The following is a 19,332-nucleotide window of genomic DNA, read 5'->3' as shown; positions in this document are numbered from 1 at the left end:
AAATCACCTCATTTTATATACCCATCAAATATTATTTATCATACACTCCATTTTATCTTTCTATTTTACTTTTATACATTTTGTTATTACTTTGTCACTCCCAGATTTCACATAAATACTTGCTCTGGACATGTTTCCCATTCTGGCTCATTCATGTTTCTCTTTAGACTCCGTTGCTTTTCCATTAACCAATCACGAACCCATACGTATCTAAAGTTTGCAGGGGGGGGGGTAATATTTCCCTACCCCCACCTTCCAACAAACCCTTTTCCGTGGAAACCTTTGCCCAAGTCAGATCTTTGTTAGCTCAAGTGACGTCTTTTTGCGTATATTACGATCGAAGTTTTAGAAAATTGTAACGACTTCAGTAATCCATACTTGAAAGTATTTTGGTGAATTCCAGTGTTGATAATTTTCTTAAATCTCGTAATGTAATATACCAGGTTTTACAGTGTTCCAAGTGCAGTACTAAAATAAGGCAAAGCAGTTAAGATGCCACAGACTCACAGTCACAAGTTAACCCCTGTGACCCACAAGTTACGTCGTCACGGTCATAAAAATACGTCATTAATTTCTTTAACTTTAATGTGTTAGTGTTACCATATTTTGTTAGAGTGCGAAGCTCAACATTACCGCTTGCCAGTGCATACGAGGTTGATGTTTTATTTTCCTGTGATCGTAAACGAGGAACAAGAACCATTATTTTTAACGTGGCTAATGTTAGTGTAACATTACTAATGTTAGCGTGCGCAGCTCAACATTACCGCTTGCCAGTGCATACGAGCTTGATGTTTTATTTTCATGCGAGCGAAGCGAGCTAATGGCGGAACAAGAACCATTATATATTATGTTATCATAACAGTGCTAACGTTATCGTAACGTGAGTGAAGTGATACGGATTAACATGATATATATAACAAAGGGCATCATATGGGGTTGTGTCCTGGGAACTTCTAGGAGAGGTTAGGTGGGTTCTGTACCCTTTTTGTACTTTTTTATATATTGTGTAAAGGGTATATGGAAAAATTCTTTAAAATACACTTGATAATATTACCGCAGCATTGCTAACGTTAGCAATGCCACTGTAACGTTGGTAACGCTGTGTATCATTGGTAACGTTGTTAATGTTACCGTTCTCAGTACATACGTGAGTGAAGTGACACGGTTGTTGAACAAGTCATTATATTTAAGCATTTTAACAAAATATATATGATAAAAGACATTATATTTAAAAATTCTAGCAGAAAATATATGTTTTCTTGTAGAAAATAACGTGATTTAACCGGTTTTCACCTTCATTTTATCCGTAATAACAGCAACCAGTTTGGCTACTTAAAGTTAGTTGAATTGGTTGTTCTGTTGGTTTGCGGTTGAAATGAAGGTCAAATGAAGGTCAGGAAAACATATATTTTCTGTTCTAAATCAGAATCTGTAATACAGTAAAACTTTACCCATGATTTGATAATAGATGGAAAATAATACAATACAATACTGTACATATACAGTACCTGTACTAAATATACAGTTCCATGTGTACTGTACTGCTGTAGTTACCCCTATTATAGACCACAGCTACATTTTCTGATGTCTGAATCCACTTTCTTCAACTCTGTGATGGGTGCCTAGTTTATCCCTTTAATTAAAGTGAGTCATAAAAATATTCGCATCTCGTTTCGCAGCTTGAAAATTTTGTAGGTAGAGTCTTCGTGAAGAGAGGTATGACTACTATTATAGTCAGCCTTACTGTACAGAGATGCATTTTCTATTGTGTTAACAACACGTTTTCTTTCTTTTTAATGGGTTACTATTTTATTCTGTGCCTGGCTGGCAAATCTCTTTTCTTATCATGAAACATTTTCAAAATGTTAGTCAAAAACATCTTCACATCTAGTTTCGCAGCATGAAAATCTTGTAAGCAGATTCTTTCGTGAAGAGAGGTATGTCATGAATTTTTCGCATTCAGAAACTTTCATATCAAGAGATATTACTGTAGATAAAATATATGTTTTTTTTTTAAACAGGGTATAGTATTTTTTATTGGTTTAAAAAGGATTATATCCAAGGATTTTATTTTATCATTTTCTTTCAGCCTGAGAAAATTAGAGAGAGATGTTCTCGATCCATCGTCAGGCCTTCCAGATGAAATTCTTTATGGGCGAGCTGGCTACCTCTATGCCTTGGTATATTTACAGGAAAAGGTAAGGTGCAAAGACTTATTCCTTTGATGGCGACATATGTAAAAGAAGGCAACTGATTGGATAAATTAATCGATTTTATATATTTTTAACGTTCAGACTGACTTTGACTTTAACTTGCTAATTTTTCAATATTAATCTTACCCGATAATCATGTAGCTGTCAACTCCGTTGCCCGACAGAAATCTACGGACGGGATACGCCAGCGATCGCTATACAAGAGGGGGGTGTACTCACCAGTGCCATCTGTGGTCAGGTACTGCAGTACTTCTTGTCAACACCACCCCAATTTTTCCTCTGTCGTGCCGCCGGCAAGACCTACATGGATACGCTCTTGATTTTGGAGTCTTTGTTCACGGTTTTGGTGAAGTATTGCTCTGAAATTTAGCTTTCGCTATACAGGAAGCTTTTCCCTTAGCTTAGATAGCTTTTGGATTGATTTTGATTTATGGTATAACGATCTTTGCTTTAATTTGGAAACCCCCCTTGACTGTTCTCTGATCCAAGATGTCCGACCATTCTCAAGCTCCTAGACAAAGACGATGTAGTGTTAGGACTTGTAATAGGCGTCTTCCGAAGGCCTCGGTTGATCCTCACACCGTTTGTTCCGACTGTAGGGGAAAATCCTGTCAGTTGGAAGATCGATGTGAGGAATGTGCCGGGCTTTCGGAATTCGATTTTAATGAATTCCTCAAGTATACGGCTAAGTTAGAGAGGGAGAGAGTTAGGAGGAGTTCTTCTCGCTCTTTGGTTTATTCCTCCCCCCATGATCCTCAACCTTTTCCTTCCCCTGTAGTGGTGACCCCCGAACCTATTACTAGTGCTCAGCCTGATATGTCGGATGTGTTACGTGCCATTCAGGCTTTAGGTGATAAGGTGGAGTCTGTAGTGAGTGACCACAAGTTTCTCTTGGCAGATGTCAAGGAACTTAAAGTGAAAAGTGCAGTGGGAAGTGGTAGTGCCAGTGCTGTGCCTAGTGTCAGTGTCAGTGTTGCGCATGAGGATACTTCTGTGCGTGCCAGTCGTCCTCCCAGTCCGGGACCTCTTGCAAGCTCCCAAGCCCAGGGGAGAAGCAATGTCGAAGGGCAAAAGGGTTCGGCAGGCCTTGATCGGCGCACAGTAGTATCCTCAGTGGTTGCGGGCGTATCTTATAGAGATCGTCACTTCCACTCTCAGACGATTGAGCCCTTAATTTCCTCGTCTGCGGAAGAAGTTTCCGGGAGGAAACGCTGGACCCAGGTCTCAAGGCCTCTTAAGCGTAAGGTCCAGACCGAGCGAGTCCAACAGCCCAGATGTAGCCACTGGGCTAGTTCGGACTCGCCGCAGTCATCTGATGGCTGCACACCTCCTAAGAGAGGTAAAGCGATGCCTCAACAGGCCTCTGCCCCAACTTCTGTTGATCCCAAGTTAGCTATGCTGCAGACTATGCAGTCGCAGCTTGCGGTGTTGATGCAGGAGTTTCAGGCAGGGAAGGTTAGCACACCTCCTGCTAGCGCTCCTCCACCTCTGCGCAGTCCACCCTGCCAGACGTATGATGTTGAGGTTCCTCAACCTGCCTCCATGCGTGAGCTGCCGCATTGGGAGTTGCCTGATACCAGCGCTGTGCAGCAACCTCCACTTTCCTTGAGGCAGGAGCCTCTTGCTATGCGGCAACCTCCTCAATACTTGAGGCAGGAGCCTTATGCCTTGCAACCTCCTCTACCCTTGAGGCAGGAGCCTCATGCGTTGCGACAACCTCCTCCATCCTCGAGGCAGCAACCTCTTGCGTTGCGGCAACCTCCACCATCCTTGAGGCAGCAACCTCAACTCTTGCGGCAGCCACCTCAACTCTTGAGGCAAGAACCTCAACTCTTGAGGCGAGAACCTCAACTCTCGAGGCAAGCACCTCAACTCTTGAGGCAAGAACCTCAACTCTCGAGGCAAGAACCTCAACCCTTGAGGCAAGAACCTCAACTCTTGAGGCAAGAGCCTCTCTCTGCGCAGCCACCTCCTCAACCCTTGAGGCAGGCGCAACTCTTGAGGCAGGAGCCTCATGCTATGAGGCAGCCACCTCAACGCATGCAGCAACCGCATTCTTCGTGGCATGAGCCTCTTCCCATTCAACATGAACCGCAGTCTATGCAGCATGAGCCTCATGCCTTACAGCATTCGCTTCTCACCTCACCTGCTCCTCAGACCCCCGCAGAACCTCCTTCATCCCAGCCTCATGACTTTGTCATTGCCAGCCCTCATCCTCTTCAGCAGAGACTTGATGATGAATCCGCAAGTGCGCATGCACCCGTTCTTCAGGATTCAACCATTCAGCATAAGCTTTATCGTTACCTCTCGCTTCTCAACCCTCAGGTGATGAGGTTTCTGAGGATGAAGCTGCTCACCTGGATGATCCTTCTTCTGATGTGGAGGAACCCAAGTCGTTGCCACCCTCCATTGACTTTCGTAAGGTCCTGACGCTGTTCAGAGAGTTATACCCTGAACACTTTGTTTCTGCTACCCCTCGTTCTCCTCCATCCGAGTTTTCTCTAGGCATGCAGCCTATTAAGTCTGCCTACACTAAGCTTATCTTCGCTAGATCATCAAAGAGAGCTTTGAGAATTTTAGGGGATTGGTTGCATTCCAAGCAGCAACTGGGAAGGACGTCTTTTATGTTTCCTCCTCCTAAGCTGACTTCTAAGTCGGGCGTCTGGTATGCCACGGGAGAGGAACCAGGCTTGGCGATCCCTGCCTCTGCCCAGGCTGACTTCTCAAGTTTGGTTGACTCTCCCCGTAGATCAGCTATGAGACGCTCTAAGGTCTGCTGGACCTTTTCTGATCTGGACCACTTCTTGAAGGGAGTCTTTCGCGCCTTTGAAATTTTTAATTTCCTCGACTGGTGCCTGGGGGCCTTGAGCAAGAAGACTGCCCCTTCTGACAAAGACTCGGCCATGCTGATCATGTCCTGTATGGACAAAGCAATTCGCGATGGTTCTGGCGAACTTGCTTCTATGTTTGTCTCGGGAGTCCTCAAGAAAAGGGAACAACTTTGCACCTTCCTTTCTACTGGTGTCACCTCTTGCCAGAGGTCACAGTTACTATTTGCTCCTCTCTCCAAGTTCCTGTTTCCTGAGGATCTAGTCAAAGAGATGGCCGCAGCTCTTATACAGAAGGATACGCATGACCTCGTGGCCTCTTCAGCACGCAAGGCTAAGGTTGTACCTTCAGTACCGAGAACTTACCGCACCCCAGTGGCTGATACACCTGCTACCAGATTTATTCCGCCCTTTCGTGGCAGAGCCCCCAGCCGAGGAAGTACCCGCCCAGACGGTCACAGGGGCAGGTCCAAGAAGGGTGCCAAGTCCACGAAAAGCAAGCATTGACTCTCCCCCTCTCCAGACAGCTGTAGGAGCCAGACTCAAGACCTTCTGGCAAGCCTGGGAAAGAAGAGGTGCAGACGCTCAGTCTGTCAAGTGGCTAAGGGAGGGTTACAGAATTCCGTTCTGCCACAATCCCCCTCTGACCACTTCTCCCATCAACCTCTCTCCCAACTACAAGGAAAAGGACAAGAGGCTAGCGTTACATCAAGAGGTGTCGCTCCTGTTACAGAAGGAGGCAGTGGTGATAGTCCGGGATCATCAATCCCCGGGCTTTTACAACCGTCTCTTCCTGGTGGCCAAGAAGACAGGAGGTTGGAGACCGGTGCTGGACGTCAGTGCGCTCAATGCTTATGTCACCAAGCAGACGTTCACTATGGAGACGACGAAGTCGGTCCTAGCAGCGGTCAGGCAGGAGGACTGGATGGTCTCGTTGGATCTGAAAGACGCCTACTTTCACGTTCCCATCCATCCAGACTCCCAACCTTTTCTGAGATTCGTTTTTGGAGAGGTTGTGTACCAATTCCAAGCCCTGTGTTTTGGCCTAAGCACGGCACCTCTGGTGTTTACGCGACTGATGAGGAATATTGCGAAATTCCTCCACTTGGCGGACATCAGAGCCTCCCTTTATTTAGACGACTGGCTTTTAAGAGCCCCCACAAGTCGTCGCTGTCTGGAGAGTCTCAGATGGACTTTGGATTTGACCAAGGAACTGGGTCTATTGGTCAATTTAGAGAAGTCCCAGCTTGTTCCTTCCCAAACCATCGTTTACCTGGGAATGGAGATTCAGAGTCAGGCTTTTCGGGCTTTTCCGTCGGCCCCAAGAATCAACCAAGCCCTAGAGTGCATCCTGAGCATGCTGAAGAAGAACAGATGCTCGGTGAGACAGTGGATGAGTCTAACAGGGACTCTGTCATCGTTAGCCCTGTTCACCGAGTTAGGGAGACTCCACCTCCGCCCCCTTCAGTACCATCTAGCAGCTCACTGGGACAAGGATATGACGCTCGAGGCGGTCTCTATTCCTGTTACCAAAGAGATGAGGACTACTCTAATGTGGTGGAAGAGCAACATCCTTCTCAAGGAGGGTCTCTCTTTAGCTGTTCAGACCCCCGATCTTCATCTCTACTCGGACGCATCAGACTCGGGCTGGGGCGCGACCTTGGACGGACAGGAATGCTCGGGGACATGGAACAGGGAACAGGAAACGCTTCACATCAATTGCAAGGAGTTGTTGGCAGTACATCTGGCCTTAATGAACTTCAAGTCCCTCCTGCTAAACAAGGTGGTGGAGGTGAACTCCGACAACACCACAGCCTTGGCGTACATCTCCAAGCAGGGAGGGACTCATTCGAGGAAGCTGTTCGAGATAGCAAGGGACCTCCTCATTTGGTCAAGAAGTCGAAAACTCACGCTGGTAACGAGATTCATTCAGGGCAATATGAATGTCTCGGCAGATCGCCTCAGCAGAAAGGGTCAAGTCATCCCCACAGAATGGACCCTTCACAAGAACGTGTGCAACAGGCTTTGGGCCTTGTGGGGTCAGCCAACGATAGATCTGTTCGCTACCTCGATGACCAAGAGGCTCCCATTGTACTGTTCCCCGATCCCAGACCCAGCAGCAGTTCACGTGGATGCTTTTCTGCTGGATTGGTCCCACCTCGACCTGTATGCATTCCCGCCGTTCAAGATCATCAACAGGGTTCTTCAGAAGTTCGTCTCTCACGAAGGGACACGGCTGACGCTGGTTGCTCCCCTTTGGCCTGCAAGAGAATGGTTCACAGAGGTACTGCAATGGCTGGTCGACGTTCCCAGGACTCTCCCTCTAAGAGTGGACCTTCTACGTCAACCTCACGTAAACAAGGTACACCCAAGCCTCCACGCTCTTCGTCTGACTGCCTTCAGACTATCGAAAGACTCTCTAGAGCTAGAGGCTTTTCGAAGGAGGCAGCCAGAGCGATTGCCAGAGCAAGGAGGTTATCCACTCGCAGAGTCTATCAATCCAAGTGGGAGGTCTTCCGAAGCTGGTGCAGAGCCAATGCAGTTTCCTCTACCAGTACCTCTGTAACCCAAGTTGCTGACTTCCTGTTACATCTTAGGAATGTTAGATCTCTTTCGGCTACTACGATCAAGGGGTACAGAAGTATGTTGGCAGCAGTTTTCCGCCACAGAGGCTTGGATCTTTCCTCCAACAAGGATCTACAGGACATCCTTAGATCTTTTGAAACCTCTAAAGAACGTCACTTGTCCACTCCAGGCTGGAATCTAGACGTAGTCTTAAGGTTCCTTATGTCACCTAGATTTGAACCTCTCCAGTCAGCCTCGTTCAAAGACCTTACTCTCAAAACTCTTTTCCTCGTCTGCCTTGCAACAGCCAAAAGAGTTAGTGAGGTTCACGCCTTCAGCAGGAACATAGGATTCACATCTGAAACAGCTACATGTTCCTTACAGCTCGGTTTTTTGGCGAAAAATGAACTTCCTTCACGTCCTTGGCCTAGATCGTTCGAAATTCCTAGCCTTTCCAACATGGTGGGTAACGAACTAGAGAGAGTTCTTTGCCCTGTCAGAGCTCTAAAGTACTATCTTAAAAGGTCTAAGCCTATACGAGGGCAATCAGAGGCCTTATGGTGTGCCATCAAGAAACCTTCGATGCCTATGTCCAAGAACGCAGTTTCTTACTACATAAGGCTTCTGATTAGAGAAGCTCATTCTCACATGAAGGATGAAGACCTTGCTTTGCTAAAGGTAAGGACACACGAAGTGAGAGCTGTGGCTACTTCAATGGCCTTCAAACAGAACCGTTCTCTGCAAAGTATTATGGATGCAACCTATTGGAGGAGCAAGTCAGTGTTTGCATCATTCTATCTCAAAGATGTCCAGTCTCTTTACGAGAACTGCTACACCCTGGGACCATTCGTAGCAGCGAGTGCAGTAGTAGGTGAGGGCTCAACCACTACATTCCCTTAATCCCATAACCTTTTTTAACCTTTCTCTTGAATGCTTTTATTGTTGTTTTGGGTTTTTACGGTGGGCTAAGAAGCCTTCCGCATCCTTGTTGATTTGGCGGGTGGTCAATTCTTTCTTGAGAAGCGCCTAGGTTAGAGGTTGTGTTGAGGTCCTTTAGTATGGGTTGCAGCCCTTTATACTTCAGCACCTTAGAGTTGTTCAGCCTCCTAAGAGGACCGCTGCGCTCAGTAAGGAAGACGTACTTATTAAAGGCAGAGTAATGGTTCAAGTCGACTTCCTTACCAGGTACTTATAATTTCATTTGTTATTTTGAATAACTGATAATATGAAATACGGGATACTTAGCTTCTTGATTAACTTGTACACTGGTTTTCACCCACCCCCCTGGGTGTGAATCAGCTACATGATTATCGGGTAAGATTAATATTGAAAAATGTTATTTTCATTAGTAAAATAAATTTTTGAATATACTTACCCGATAATCATGATTTAATTGACCCACCCTTCCTCCCCATAGAGAACCAGTGGACCGAGGAAAAATTGAGGTGGTGTTGACAAGAAGTACTGCAGTACCTGACCACAGATGGCGCTGGTGAGTACACCCCCCTCTTGTATAGCGATCGCTGGCGTATCCCGTCCGTAGATTTCTGTCGGGCAACAGAGTTGACAGCTACATGATTATCGGGTAAGTATATTCAAAAATTTATTTTACTAATGAAAATAACATATTTACTGGATTACTATAGTCTTGAATTGATTACCCTTTTAATTATTATAATGATTATTATTAATTATTGTTATTGCTGCTGCTACTATGCAGCAGCAAGTATTGTTACCAATGCATATTGAGGAGAAAGTAATGTATTAATTATGGGAAAACATACATCTTCTTTGTATATTAATGGGAGATTGCTAAATGGTACAGGGTATTACAGTACAATTAAACCTCATTATCCCCTAATTCAACTATCTACTGTTGAACCATTAATACCATTATAAGAATGTAGGCTGAAATTCACCTAGCTGTGGCTGCTAAACTGAAAGCACCAGACAAAATTTTTAAACCCTGTGCCTTTGTATTACCGCTCAGTAGAGTAGACTGCTGTAATGTTGTGTTTCTAATAAAGGGAATGTTGACCCAGATGCCAAGAGGACTCTCCAATTCTTCCATCTTTTCTATTTCCTTTTCATATCAATTATTCATGCCTTTTTATTGTTCATTTCAATCTAGTTCATTCCTTATACCCTTATTCTCTTCCTTATTCCCTATTATCCTTAATCCTGTTTTATTAATTTATTATCTCTATTACCTTTTATTCAATATTTCCAACTATAGTATATGCTATCTGTAATAATTTAATACTGAAGGCTCAAAGTTTTTTCCAATTCTTCCCTTTCATCTTTTCATTTCTGTTATTCATGCTTTTACTGTTAATTCCTTAGACCCTTCCTTATTCCATTTTATTCTTATTCCATTTCTTATTTTTCATCATTCTTATTCCCTTTTATTCAATATTTCCTATCATTCTTATTCCCTTTTATTCAATATTTCTACTATATTCTATCTGTATTAAATTGATTCAATGAGGATTTTGTATTGACAAATTTACGGCATAGTTTTGTTCATAAATTTCATAAACAGTCCTTTCCCAAAAAGACACCTAACTTTATTATTTGTTGAGAAAGAAATGTTAAAATTGAGAGAGAGAGAGAGAGAGAGAGAGAGAGAGAGAGAGAGAGAGAGAGAGAGAGAGAGAGAGAGAGAGACCACAAATATTGCATAATCATATACATAACTGTCTTATGGTTTCAAGTGTCATAAATATTTATTTTTAGTAATATCCTTATAATAAGGGTATTTATGATGTGTGCCAAATGGGTAGCAAGTATTGGTGAGGAATTTATTGTATGTTTATTTTTTCTTTACACTTTTATTATTATCATTATTATTGTTATTGTCTTACAGGACAGTATTACTTCAGTAATATACAGTATTCAGTACTGTACTTTTAATTTTTTATACTCGGCAGTTTCGCATAGTACAGCAACATTGAAAAAAGAATATTAATAAGAAGATTTTTAAATTCTATTCTCGCCTGATTTTTATACTGTATTGCTTTTGTCTCCGGAAGCTTGATTATGTCAACGTTATCCCTAAAAATGGAAAAATTACCTGTTTTATTTACTTCCAATATACCAAAGTATCTACTTGAGTAATGAGACTAATGGCATCTATTAACTATTACATACTGCATGTTTTTTAAACATTTAACTTAGCCGGTGGATATATATATAGCTAACGTCTCTGACGTCCGGCAGAAATTCAAAACTCGCGGGCGATTGTAGGTTGGGTTGCTGGGTGTACACTAGCACCACCACTCGCCAGGATACTGCAACTATTAATAAAATCCTCAGTTCTTCTCTGCCGCTGTGGCGTAAACATTGATTTTCTTGCTCGCGCTGACCTCAAGTTTCTACAGCTTTGGTGAAGTACTTGTTTTGGTTTATGGCTTTCGCTTGGTTGGTTTTTCTTTCGACTGTTCTTGAACTCTTTTTTTTATTTGACTGTAATTGATCCCTGCTTTGTATTTGATCTCTCTCTGGATATTCCAAAATGGCTGACCCTCCCCCTGTGTATAGGAAATGTGCTAAAGGCTGTAACAGGTGCCTTCCAAAGGCTTCCATCGACCCCCACTCTATTTGTAATAATTGTAGAGGTAAGATTTGTCAGTTGGGGGATCGATGTGATGAATGTGTAATTTTGTCAGATACCGAGTGGCTTAGGTATGAAAAGTATACTCGTAAATTAGAGAAAGATAAGGTCAGAAGAAGCTCTTCTCATTCTCGAGAATTTTCCTCTCCCCATGTCCCTGAACCTTGTCCTCCCCCTGTAGTGGTAGTTTCTAAACCCCCTACTAGCACTAACGAGCCTTCACTGATGGACATGATGAAGGCGATTCATGCTCTTGGTGCCAAGGTCGAATCGCTTGCTACGGATAGGAACCAACTCATGTCCGATGTAAAGTTATTAAAAAGTGCAAGTGTTAATGCGAAAAGTGCCAAAAATGTGTTCAGTCTGTTCGTACTTGCCGTTCACCCAGTCCGAGACCTCTTTCAAGCTCCCCAACCCCTGGGAGAAGGAATGTCAAAAGACGAAAGGGAACGATAGGTGTTAAACCACGGACAGACGTTCCCTCACGAGTTGCAGACGTTGCTCCTCACAATCGTCCTTATTATGGGAGAGGCGAGACTAAGTTCTCCTCGACCTGCGAAGACGTTATTGTTAGTAGGAAATCCTGGCGTCAGGTTTCACGACCTCTTAGGAGGAAATTGGTTCCTTCAGAACAAAGTCAACGTCCTGGCTGCAGTCATTGGAGCAGTCCAGAACGTATATCTTCATCGGAGGAAGGTTCACCTGCCAAACGTTCCTTTATAACGTCAGGTTTTGTGGCTCCGGAGGCTCCTGCGCAGAATCACGGTGCCGTTGTTTTGTCTGGACGTTCCAGACGTGACGTGAGTGCTGCTGCTCCCGTTATCAGCGCTGACGTTTTGGAACGGACGTTGCCGACGTCACGTTCTGATCCTTGTGTTCAGGATCCTAATTTTAGTGTGTTGCAGAACATGCAGTCGAAGCTGTCCACCTTAATGCAGTCGTACTGTCCAGCTCCTGTTCGACAGGAACCCTCGCTTGCGGAGCGTCACGGTTCTGATAAGCGTGACGCTTTTCATCAGACTTCTAAGCGTGAAGTTTCACGTCACGCTGACGTGACCCCTAGTGTGAGCCATGCTGTCAAACGTGACGCCGATCGCCAGCTTCGACGTGACGTCGAGCGTCAGTCAATGCAGTCACGACGTGACATCGACCCTCATGCTCTGCCTGTTACTCATCGGCAGGTTGATGTAGTCTGTCAAGCTTTGCCTTCTCGACTTCCTGTGGATTCACCATCTCGTAAGAATATCGTTCTTTCAAATGAAGTTTACTCTGAGGAGGAAGCTGATGACCCTCTTTCCACTAACGTACCGTTGGGTATCTTGTCTGAAGAAGAGGAACCTAGAGTTGCCCAACAATCTCTGGATAATGACTGTTTCTAAAGAAGTTTTTCCGTAGCATTTTGTTCCTGCTGCCCCACGCTCGCCTCCTTCAGAATTCACTTTAGGGTTGGCTGCTACAGCCCCCTCTTTTACGAAGTTGGTGCTCTCTCGGTCTTCTAAGAGGGCTTTGCATCTGCTAGGAGATTGGTAGGAGACCAAAAGAAGTCTTGGAAAGTCTTCCTTTGCCTTCCCTCCATCTAAACTTGCTTCTCGTTCGAGCTTCTGGTATGACACAGGAGAAGTTCTTTGCTTGGGAGTACCTGCCTCTGCCCAGGGGGACTTCTCAAGCCTGGTAGACTCTCCTCCTCGTCTAGCCATGAGACGCTCAAAGGTGTTGTGGACTACCTCGGAACTTGACCATCTACTCAAGGGAATCTTCCCCACATTTGAAGTCTTCAACTTTTTGGATTGGTCGTTGGGAGCCTTGAGCAAGAAGGTGTCACCTTTTAATAATGATTCTGTTGTCCAGATTATGTCCTGTATGGACAAAGCAGTAAGGGATGGATCCAACGAGCTTGCTGCCATTTTTACTGCACGTGTACTTGAGAAGAGGGAGTCATTGTGCTCGTTCTTAGCCACGGGAGTTACTCCTTGTCAGAAGTCGGAACTTCTTTTTGCACCTCTCTCGCGTTCACTGTTTCCCCAAGATCTTGTGAAGGATATAGCATCATCTCTTGCCTTAAAGGATACCCATGATCTAGTTGCTAAAACGGCTCGCAAGGTTTTGCCGTCGTCTTTCTCTAGCAACAAACCGAAGTTGGATACCCCTGCTTCTAGGTTTATTCCTCCCTTTCGTGGCAGAGCCTCCAACAGAGGCAACTCTCGTTCTGATGGAAGACGAGGTAAGAGAAGGGGAGCCAGATCCAGTCGTGGCAGAGTCTGACTGCCCACAGCTTCAGACAGCAGTAGGGGCCAGATTGAAGAACTTCTGGCAGGTGTGGGAGAGAAGAGGAGCGGACCAATGGTCTGTCCTCTTGTTGAAGGAGGGGTACAAAATTCCTTTTGTAAAGAAACCTCCTCTTGTTCAAAATCCAGTAGACCTCTCTCCCAGATACCGAGAGGAAGCAAGAAGACAAGCCTTACACCTTCAGGTGTCTCTTTTGTTAGAGAAGGGAGCGTTGGTGAAGGTCTTGAACTATCAATCTCCAGTCTTTTACAACCGCCTCTTCCTGCTTCCAAAGAACACAGGAGGCTAGAGACCAGTGCTGGATGTGAGTGCACTCAATGTGTTCATCCTGAAAACAAAGTTCACTGTGGAAACTTCCAAGTCTGTTCTAGCCGCAGTAAGGGAAGGTGACTGGATGGTCTCCCTCGATCTCCAGGACACATACTTCCATATCCCGATCCATCCGACCTTCCAACGTTATCTAAGGTTCGTGTATGGGAAGGAAGTGTACCAGTTTCGAGCTCTTGTGCTTCGGCCTCAGCACTGCTCCTCTTATACTTACAAAGCTCATGCAGAATGTAGCAAGCTTCCTGCACTCGACAGGTATCAGAGCCTCCCTATACCTAGACCACTGGTTAATCAGGGCGTCATCCTTCAACCACTGTCTGAAGGATCTCAGATGGACTTTGGACCTAGCCAAGGAGTTGGGTCTCCTAGTAATCAAGGAGAAGTCACAACTGACCTCATCTCAAACTATTCTCTATTTGGGAATGGAGATACGGAGTCTAGTTTTTCGGGCTTTTCCATCGCCCACAAGACTAGAGCAAGCTCTCTTAAAGATTTGTCTTTATCAGAAGAAGAGCAGTTGTTCTGTAAGATTGTGGATGAGCCTGTTGGGAACTCTTTCGTCGCTGGAGCAGTTTGTCTCCCTGGGAAGACTCGATCTACGCCCTCTCCAGTTTCACCTCAACCAGCATTGGGACAAGGAGAAGGGCTTGGAAGTAGTTTCCATTCCACTCACAGACACGGTCAAGACTTGCCTGAAATGGTGGGACGTCAACCTCAGAATTCAGGAAGGCCTCTCTCTTAAACACAAGAGCCCAGACCATGTGTTGTGCTCAGACGCTTCGGACTTGGGATGGGGAGCAACACTAGGCAAACTAGAGTGCTCGGGCCTTTGGTCCAAAGACCAGGTAAAGCTTCATATCAACCAAAAGGAGCTTCTTGCAGTTCTTTTGGCCTTGCAGAGTTTCGAAGGACTGATTCGGAACAAGGTGGTGCAGGTAAACGCGGACAACACCACAGCGTTAGCCTACATCTCCAAACAAGGCGGGACCCACTCACAGTCTTTACTTAACCGCAAGGGATCTCCTAGTTTGGTCAAAGGAAAGAAACATCTCCCTTCTTACAAGATTCATTCAGGGAGAAAGGAATGTGATGGCAGACTGCCTCAGCAGAAGAGGACAAGTCATCTCCACGGAATGGACGCTTCATCAGGAGGTGTGCAAAAAACTATGGCGAATATGGGGTCGTCCGGCCATAGACCTGTTCGCGACCTCGATAACGAAGAGACTTCCAACTTACTGCTCTCCAGTTCCAGATCCAGAGGCAGTCCACATCGATGCGTTCTTACTGGACTGGTCTTACCTGGAAATTTATGCATTTCCTCCCTTCAAAATCCTTCACAAAGTTCTGCAGAAGTTTGTCTCTCACGAAGGGACCAGGTTGACGTTGGTTGCTCCCCTCTGGCCCTCAAGGGAATGGTTCACCGAGGTACATCAATGGCTGGTGTACTTCCCAAGGAGTCTGCCAATGCAGTTGGACCTTCTCCAGCAACCTCACATGAAAAGATTCCATCAAAGCCTCCACGCACTTCGTCTAACTGCCTTCAGACTATCGAGAGACTCTCTCGAGCTCGAGGGTTTTCGAAGGAGGCAGCTAGAGCTATTGCCAGGGCAAGGAGATCCTCCACCATCAGGATCTACCAATCCAAATGGGAGGTATTTCGAGATTGGTGCAAGGTCACCTCTGTTTCCTCGTCCGATACCTCTATAGCGCAAATCGCTGACTTCCTGCTACACCTTAGGAACAAACGTAACTTTTCTGCCTACACTATTAAAGGTTACAGGAGCATGTTAGCTGCAGTGTTCAGACATAGGAACATGGACCTATCGAACAATAAAAACCTTCAAGATCTTCTCAAGTCTTTCGAGACTTCCAAGGAGCATCGGATAGTGACTCCAGCTTGGAACTTGGATGTTGTCCTTAAATTTCTTATGTCTGAGAAGTTTAAACCTCTGCACTCAGCCTCTCTTAAAAACCTTACTCTGAAGACACTTTTTTTAGTGAGTCTTGCTACTGCAAAGAGAGTTAGTGAGGTTCATGCCTTCAGCAAGAATGTCAGCTTCTGTTCTAATAAGGCACTATGCTCCTTGCAGCTTGGTTTCCTGGCCAAGAATGAGCGACCTTCTCATCCATGGCCAAAATCTTTTGAGATTCCCAACCTGTTGGATGTGGTTAGTAATGAAATAGAAAGAGTCCTATGTCCTGTAAGAGCACTTAAATTTTATCTTGACAGAACCAAAAATTTACGAGGCGAATCAGAGGCTCTATGGTGTTCGGTCAAGAAGCCATTCTTACTGATGTCAAAGAATGCCTTATCATATTTTGTCAGATTTTTAATTAGAGAGGCTCACACTCACTGCGGTGAGACTGACCTTTGATTATTGAAAGTTAAGACTCATGAAGTCAGAGCATTGGCAACGTCAGTGGCTTTCAAGCAAAATCGGTCCCTACGAAGCATTATGGACGCAACCTATTGGAGAAGTAAATCTGTGTTCGCTTCACATTATTTAAAGAATTTCCAGACTCTTTTCAAGGACTGCTACACGTTGGGACCATTTGTAGCAGCGAGTGCAGTAGTGGGTGAAGGTTCCACCACTATATTCCCTTAATCCTAATACAGTGATACCTCTACATACGATTATCCCAACATACGAATTTTCCAACATACGAAGTAAAATTCGACCAAATTTCTGTCTCAACATACGAAGTGTTGCTCCAACATACGACGTAAACAATACGCTTACCCGTGGAATTTTCTCGAAAGCGTGCAGCGTAGTTTGTTGTTGACGCCACTAGACGGCAGCACATCGGAGGGATGCCAATCGAGCGTCACCTTGATCGCGTGCGCATCGTGTGGTTGTCCTCTATTCGCTCAGTTTTAACAGTTTTTTATCTTGCCTTTTCACGTGTTCTTTTCTGTGTTCCATAATCATGGGTCCTAAAAAGCTTAGTAGTAGCAGTGGTGAGAAAAAGAGGAAGTCTATGCTTTCATTAGAATTGTTTAGCGATCTCGCTAAACAATATGGCCGGAATATGTTGACGATCTCGACGATCATAAAACAGAAGTCAGCCATTAAATCAGTGAAACCTTCGAAGGGGATCACGATTATTTCTAAACGTCGTAGCCCTACCCTTGAAGAGATGGAATGACTTTTGTTAATATGGATCATAGACAAGGAGATTGTTGGCGATACGATCACGGAAACGATCATTTGTGAGAAGGCCAGCGCTATCTACAGTGACTTGAAGGTGGCGCGCTCTCGGGGTGACGCGGGAGAGAGTTCAGCCGATCCTACGACGGAGGAATTCAAGGCGTCTCGAGGTTGTTTCGAGAAATTTAGGAAACGGAACGGGATTCATTCAGTTGTTCGTCATGGAGAAGCTTCGAGTTCGGACACTAAGGCTGCTAAAGACTTTGTTAAAAAGTTCGAAAGCATCATGGCGGAGGAAGGTTACGTAGAGCAGCAGGTTTTCAACTGTGATGAAACCGGTCTGTTTTGGAAAAAGATGCCTAGTCGAACGTACATTACCGCCGAAGAGAAGAAAATGCCTGGACATAAGCCAATGAAGGATCGGTTGACTCTTGAGCTTTGTGCCAACGCCAGCGGGGACTGCAAAATTAAGCCTCTGTTAGTTTACCATTCCGAAAACCCTAGGGCATTTAAAGCACATAGAATTAATAAAGACCTGCTACATGTTCTATGGCGTTCTAATTCTAAGGCTTGGGTTACTAAGCATATCTTTGTGGAATGGGTAAACGTAGTTTTCGGCCCTGCTGTCAAGAAGTATCTTCAGGAAAGGAATTTGCCTTTGAAGTGCTTTCTTTGTTTGGACAATGCACCCGCTCACCCCCCCGGACTCGAGGATGATATCATCGACGAATACAAATTCATCAAGGTGTTGTATCTTCCACCGAATACCACCCTTATCCTCCAGCCCATGGACCAGCAAGTCATCTCGAATTTTAAGAAGCTCTACACAAAGCACTTATTTAAGCAGTGCTTTAATGTCATGCAAAGCACCAACTTAACTTTGCGTGAATTTTGGAGGAGCCACTTCAATATCGTGCACTGCTTAAAGATCATTGATCAGGCTTGGGAGGGAGTAACTCGTCGGACCCGGAATTCCGCTTGGAAGAAGCTGTGGCCTGATGCTGTTGCTCCCAGAGATTTTGAAGGTTTTGGACCCGAGAATGAACCTGTGCTTGCCGCCGAGGAAGACGTCGAAGAGATTGTATCCCTTGGCAACTCCAAGGGTCTGGAGGTAGATGAAGATGACATCACCGAACTCGTCGATGAGCATCATGAAGAGCTCACCACCGAGGAACTCAAGGAGTTGCAAGCCATGCAGCATGATGAGTTCCAAGTGCAGTTGAGTGAGTCGGAGGAGATCGAGGAGGTAGACGAAATCTTAGGTACAGCGGAAATAAAACAGATGTTGGCATATCATCAACACGTTGTTGATTTCATCGACAAGCATCACCCACAGAAACTTCAGGTTTGCCGTGTTGTTGCGCAGTTCGATGATGTTTGCTTAACGCATTTTAGAAAAATCCTCAAAAGCCGTACCAAGCAACTTTCACTCGATAGTTTCTTTAAAAAATCTTTAAAACGGTCTAGTGATCATGATGAAAAGAAAGAAAGTGAAGCAAAGAAAAGGAAGACCGAATCGAGTGAAAGTGATGAAAATTAAAAATAAGAAAAGAAAAAATGTAAAAAAAAATATAAAATTTTAAAAATGAAAAAAAAAAAAAAAGCTAAGTTAAGTTAAAGTTCACGTAGTAGTGTAAGTTAGTGTAAGTTATTGTACACGTTATCGTACAAAGTCACCGTCCCTACCTCCTCGCTGATCTTCCGTCTCCTCCTGCGTAGAAGTCCCTACACCTGCGCTGGCCTGTCGCTAAGGTAAAGTGTTGCATTAAAACCCGTTTTTTATTTATTATCTCATTTCTGGGCTCCGACCTGTGTCGCCCAGTGAAATGCTCCTATAGCACCATTTCTAAGGTATATAACTGCTATATATTACCAGAGAAAAAATTGCATGGTAATGCCAGGTTGAACCCAGCTCGCTCACCTGTATAAGGTGTCGATATAATACTGGGGCGCGATAAATCACAACCAGAGGCCTCGCACCATTTAGATGTCTCCTGTCAAAATCCTCGAACAGCGAGGCACCGTTCAACCTCGTACTACTACTAACCAACCCACGCCAGTGACGTCACTCCTAATATAGCACGCAGTTTGTTAACAATACTTTGTGTTGTGTGTAAATTTCGCTGGTTTTTCTCTGGATTTACCTCAAGATGTCCGACTCCACTGTCACTTCATCTAAGTTAAGTACCAGATCTATGAGTTTTGAGATTTTGGAGGGGGCCTTGTCCATTTTTTTTATATTATTCAGTTTTTTTATTCACGACCTTGCTGGGTCTCTCGGGATAGGCTCCTTCCTCTCTCTCTCTCGTTCGTTCTTAACGATTTTCAATAAGTCCTCCATACTGATTGTT

General features: G+C 44.7%; 1 protein-coding gene across 5 annotated transcripts in view; it reads left to right on the top strand.

The window, feature by feature from the left end:
• The window catches only part of LOC137625581 (lanC-like protein 2), a 190,649-nt gene that overhangs the window by 88,019 nt on the left and 83,298 nt on the right, over positions 1-19,332 (top strand). For all 5 annotated transcript variants that reach the window (XM_068356511.1, XM_068356506.1, XM_068356495.1 and 2 more), the window contains exon 5: positions 2,090-2,198. In XM_068356511.1, coding sequence (XP_068212612.1) covers positions 2,090-2,198 — 109 coding nt within the window. The remainder of the gene's footprint in view (positions 1-2,089; positions 2,199-19,332) is intronic.

Source organism: Palaemon carinicauda, chromosome 2 (genome assembly GCF_036898095.1).
Source record: "Palaemon carinicauda isolate YSFRI2023 chromosome 2, ASM3689809v2, whole genome shotgun sequence".
NCBI classification, from domain to species: domain Eukaryota; kingdom Metazoa; phylum Arthropoda; class Malacostraca; order Decapoda; family Palaemonidae; genus Palaemon; species Palaemon carinicauda.
This window is presented reverse-complemented; position numbering and strand designations above follow the sequence as displayed.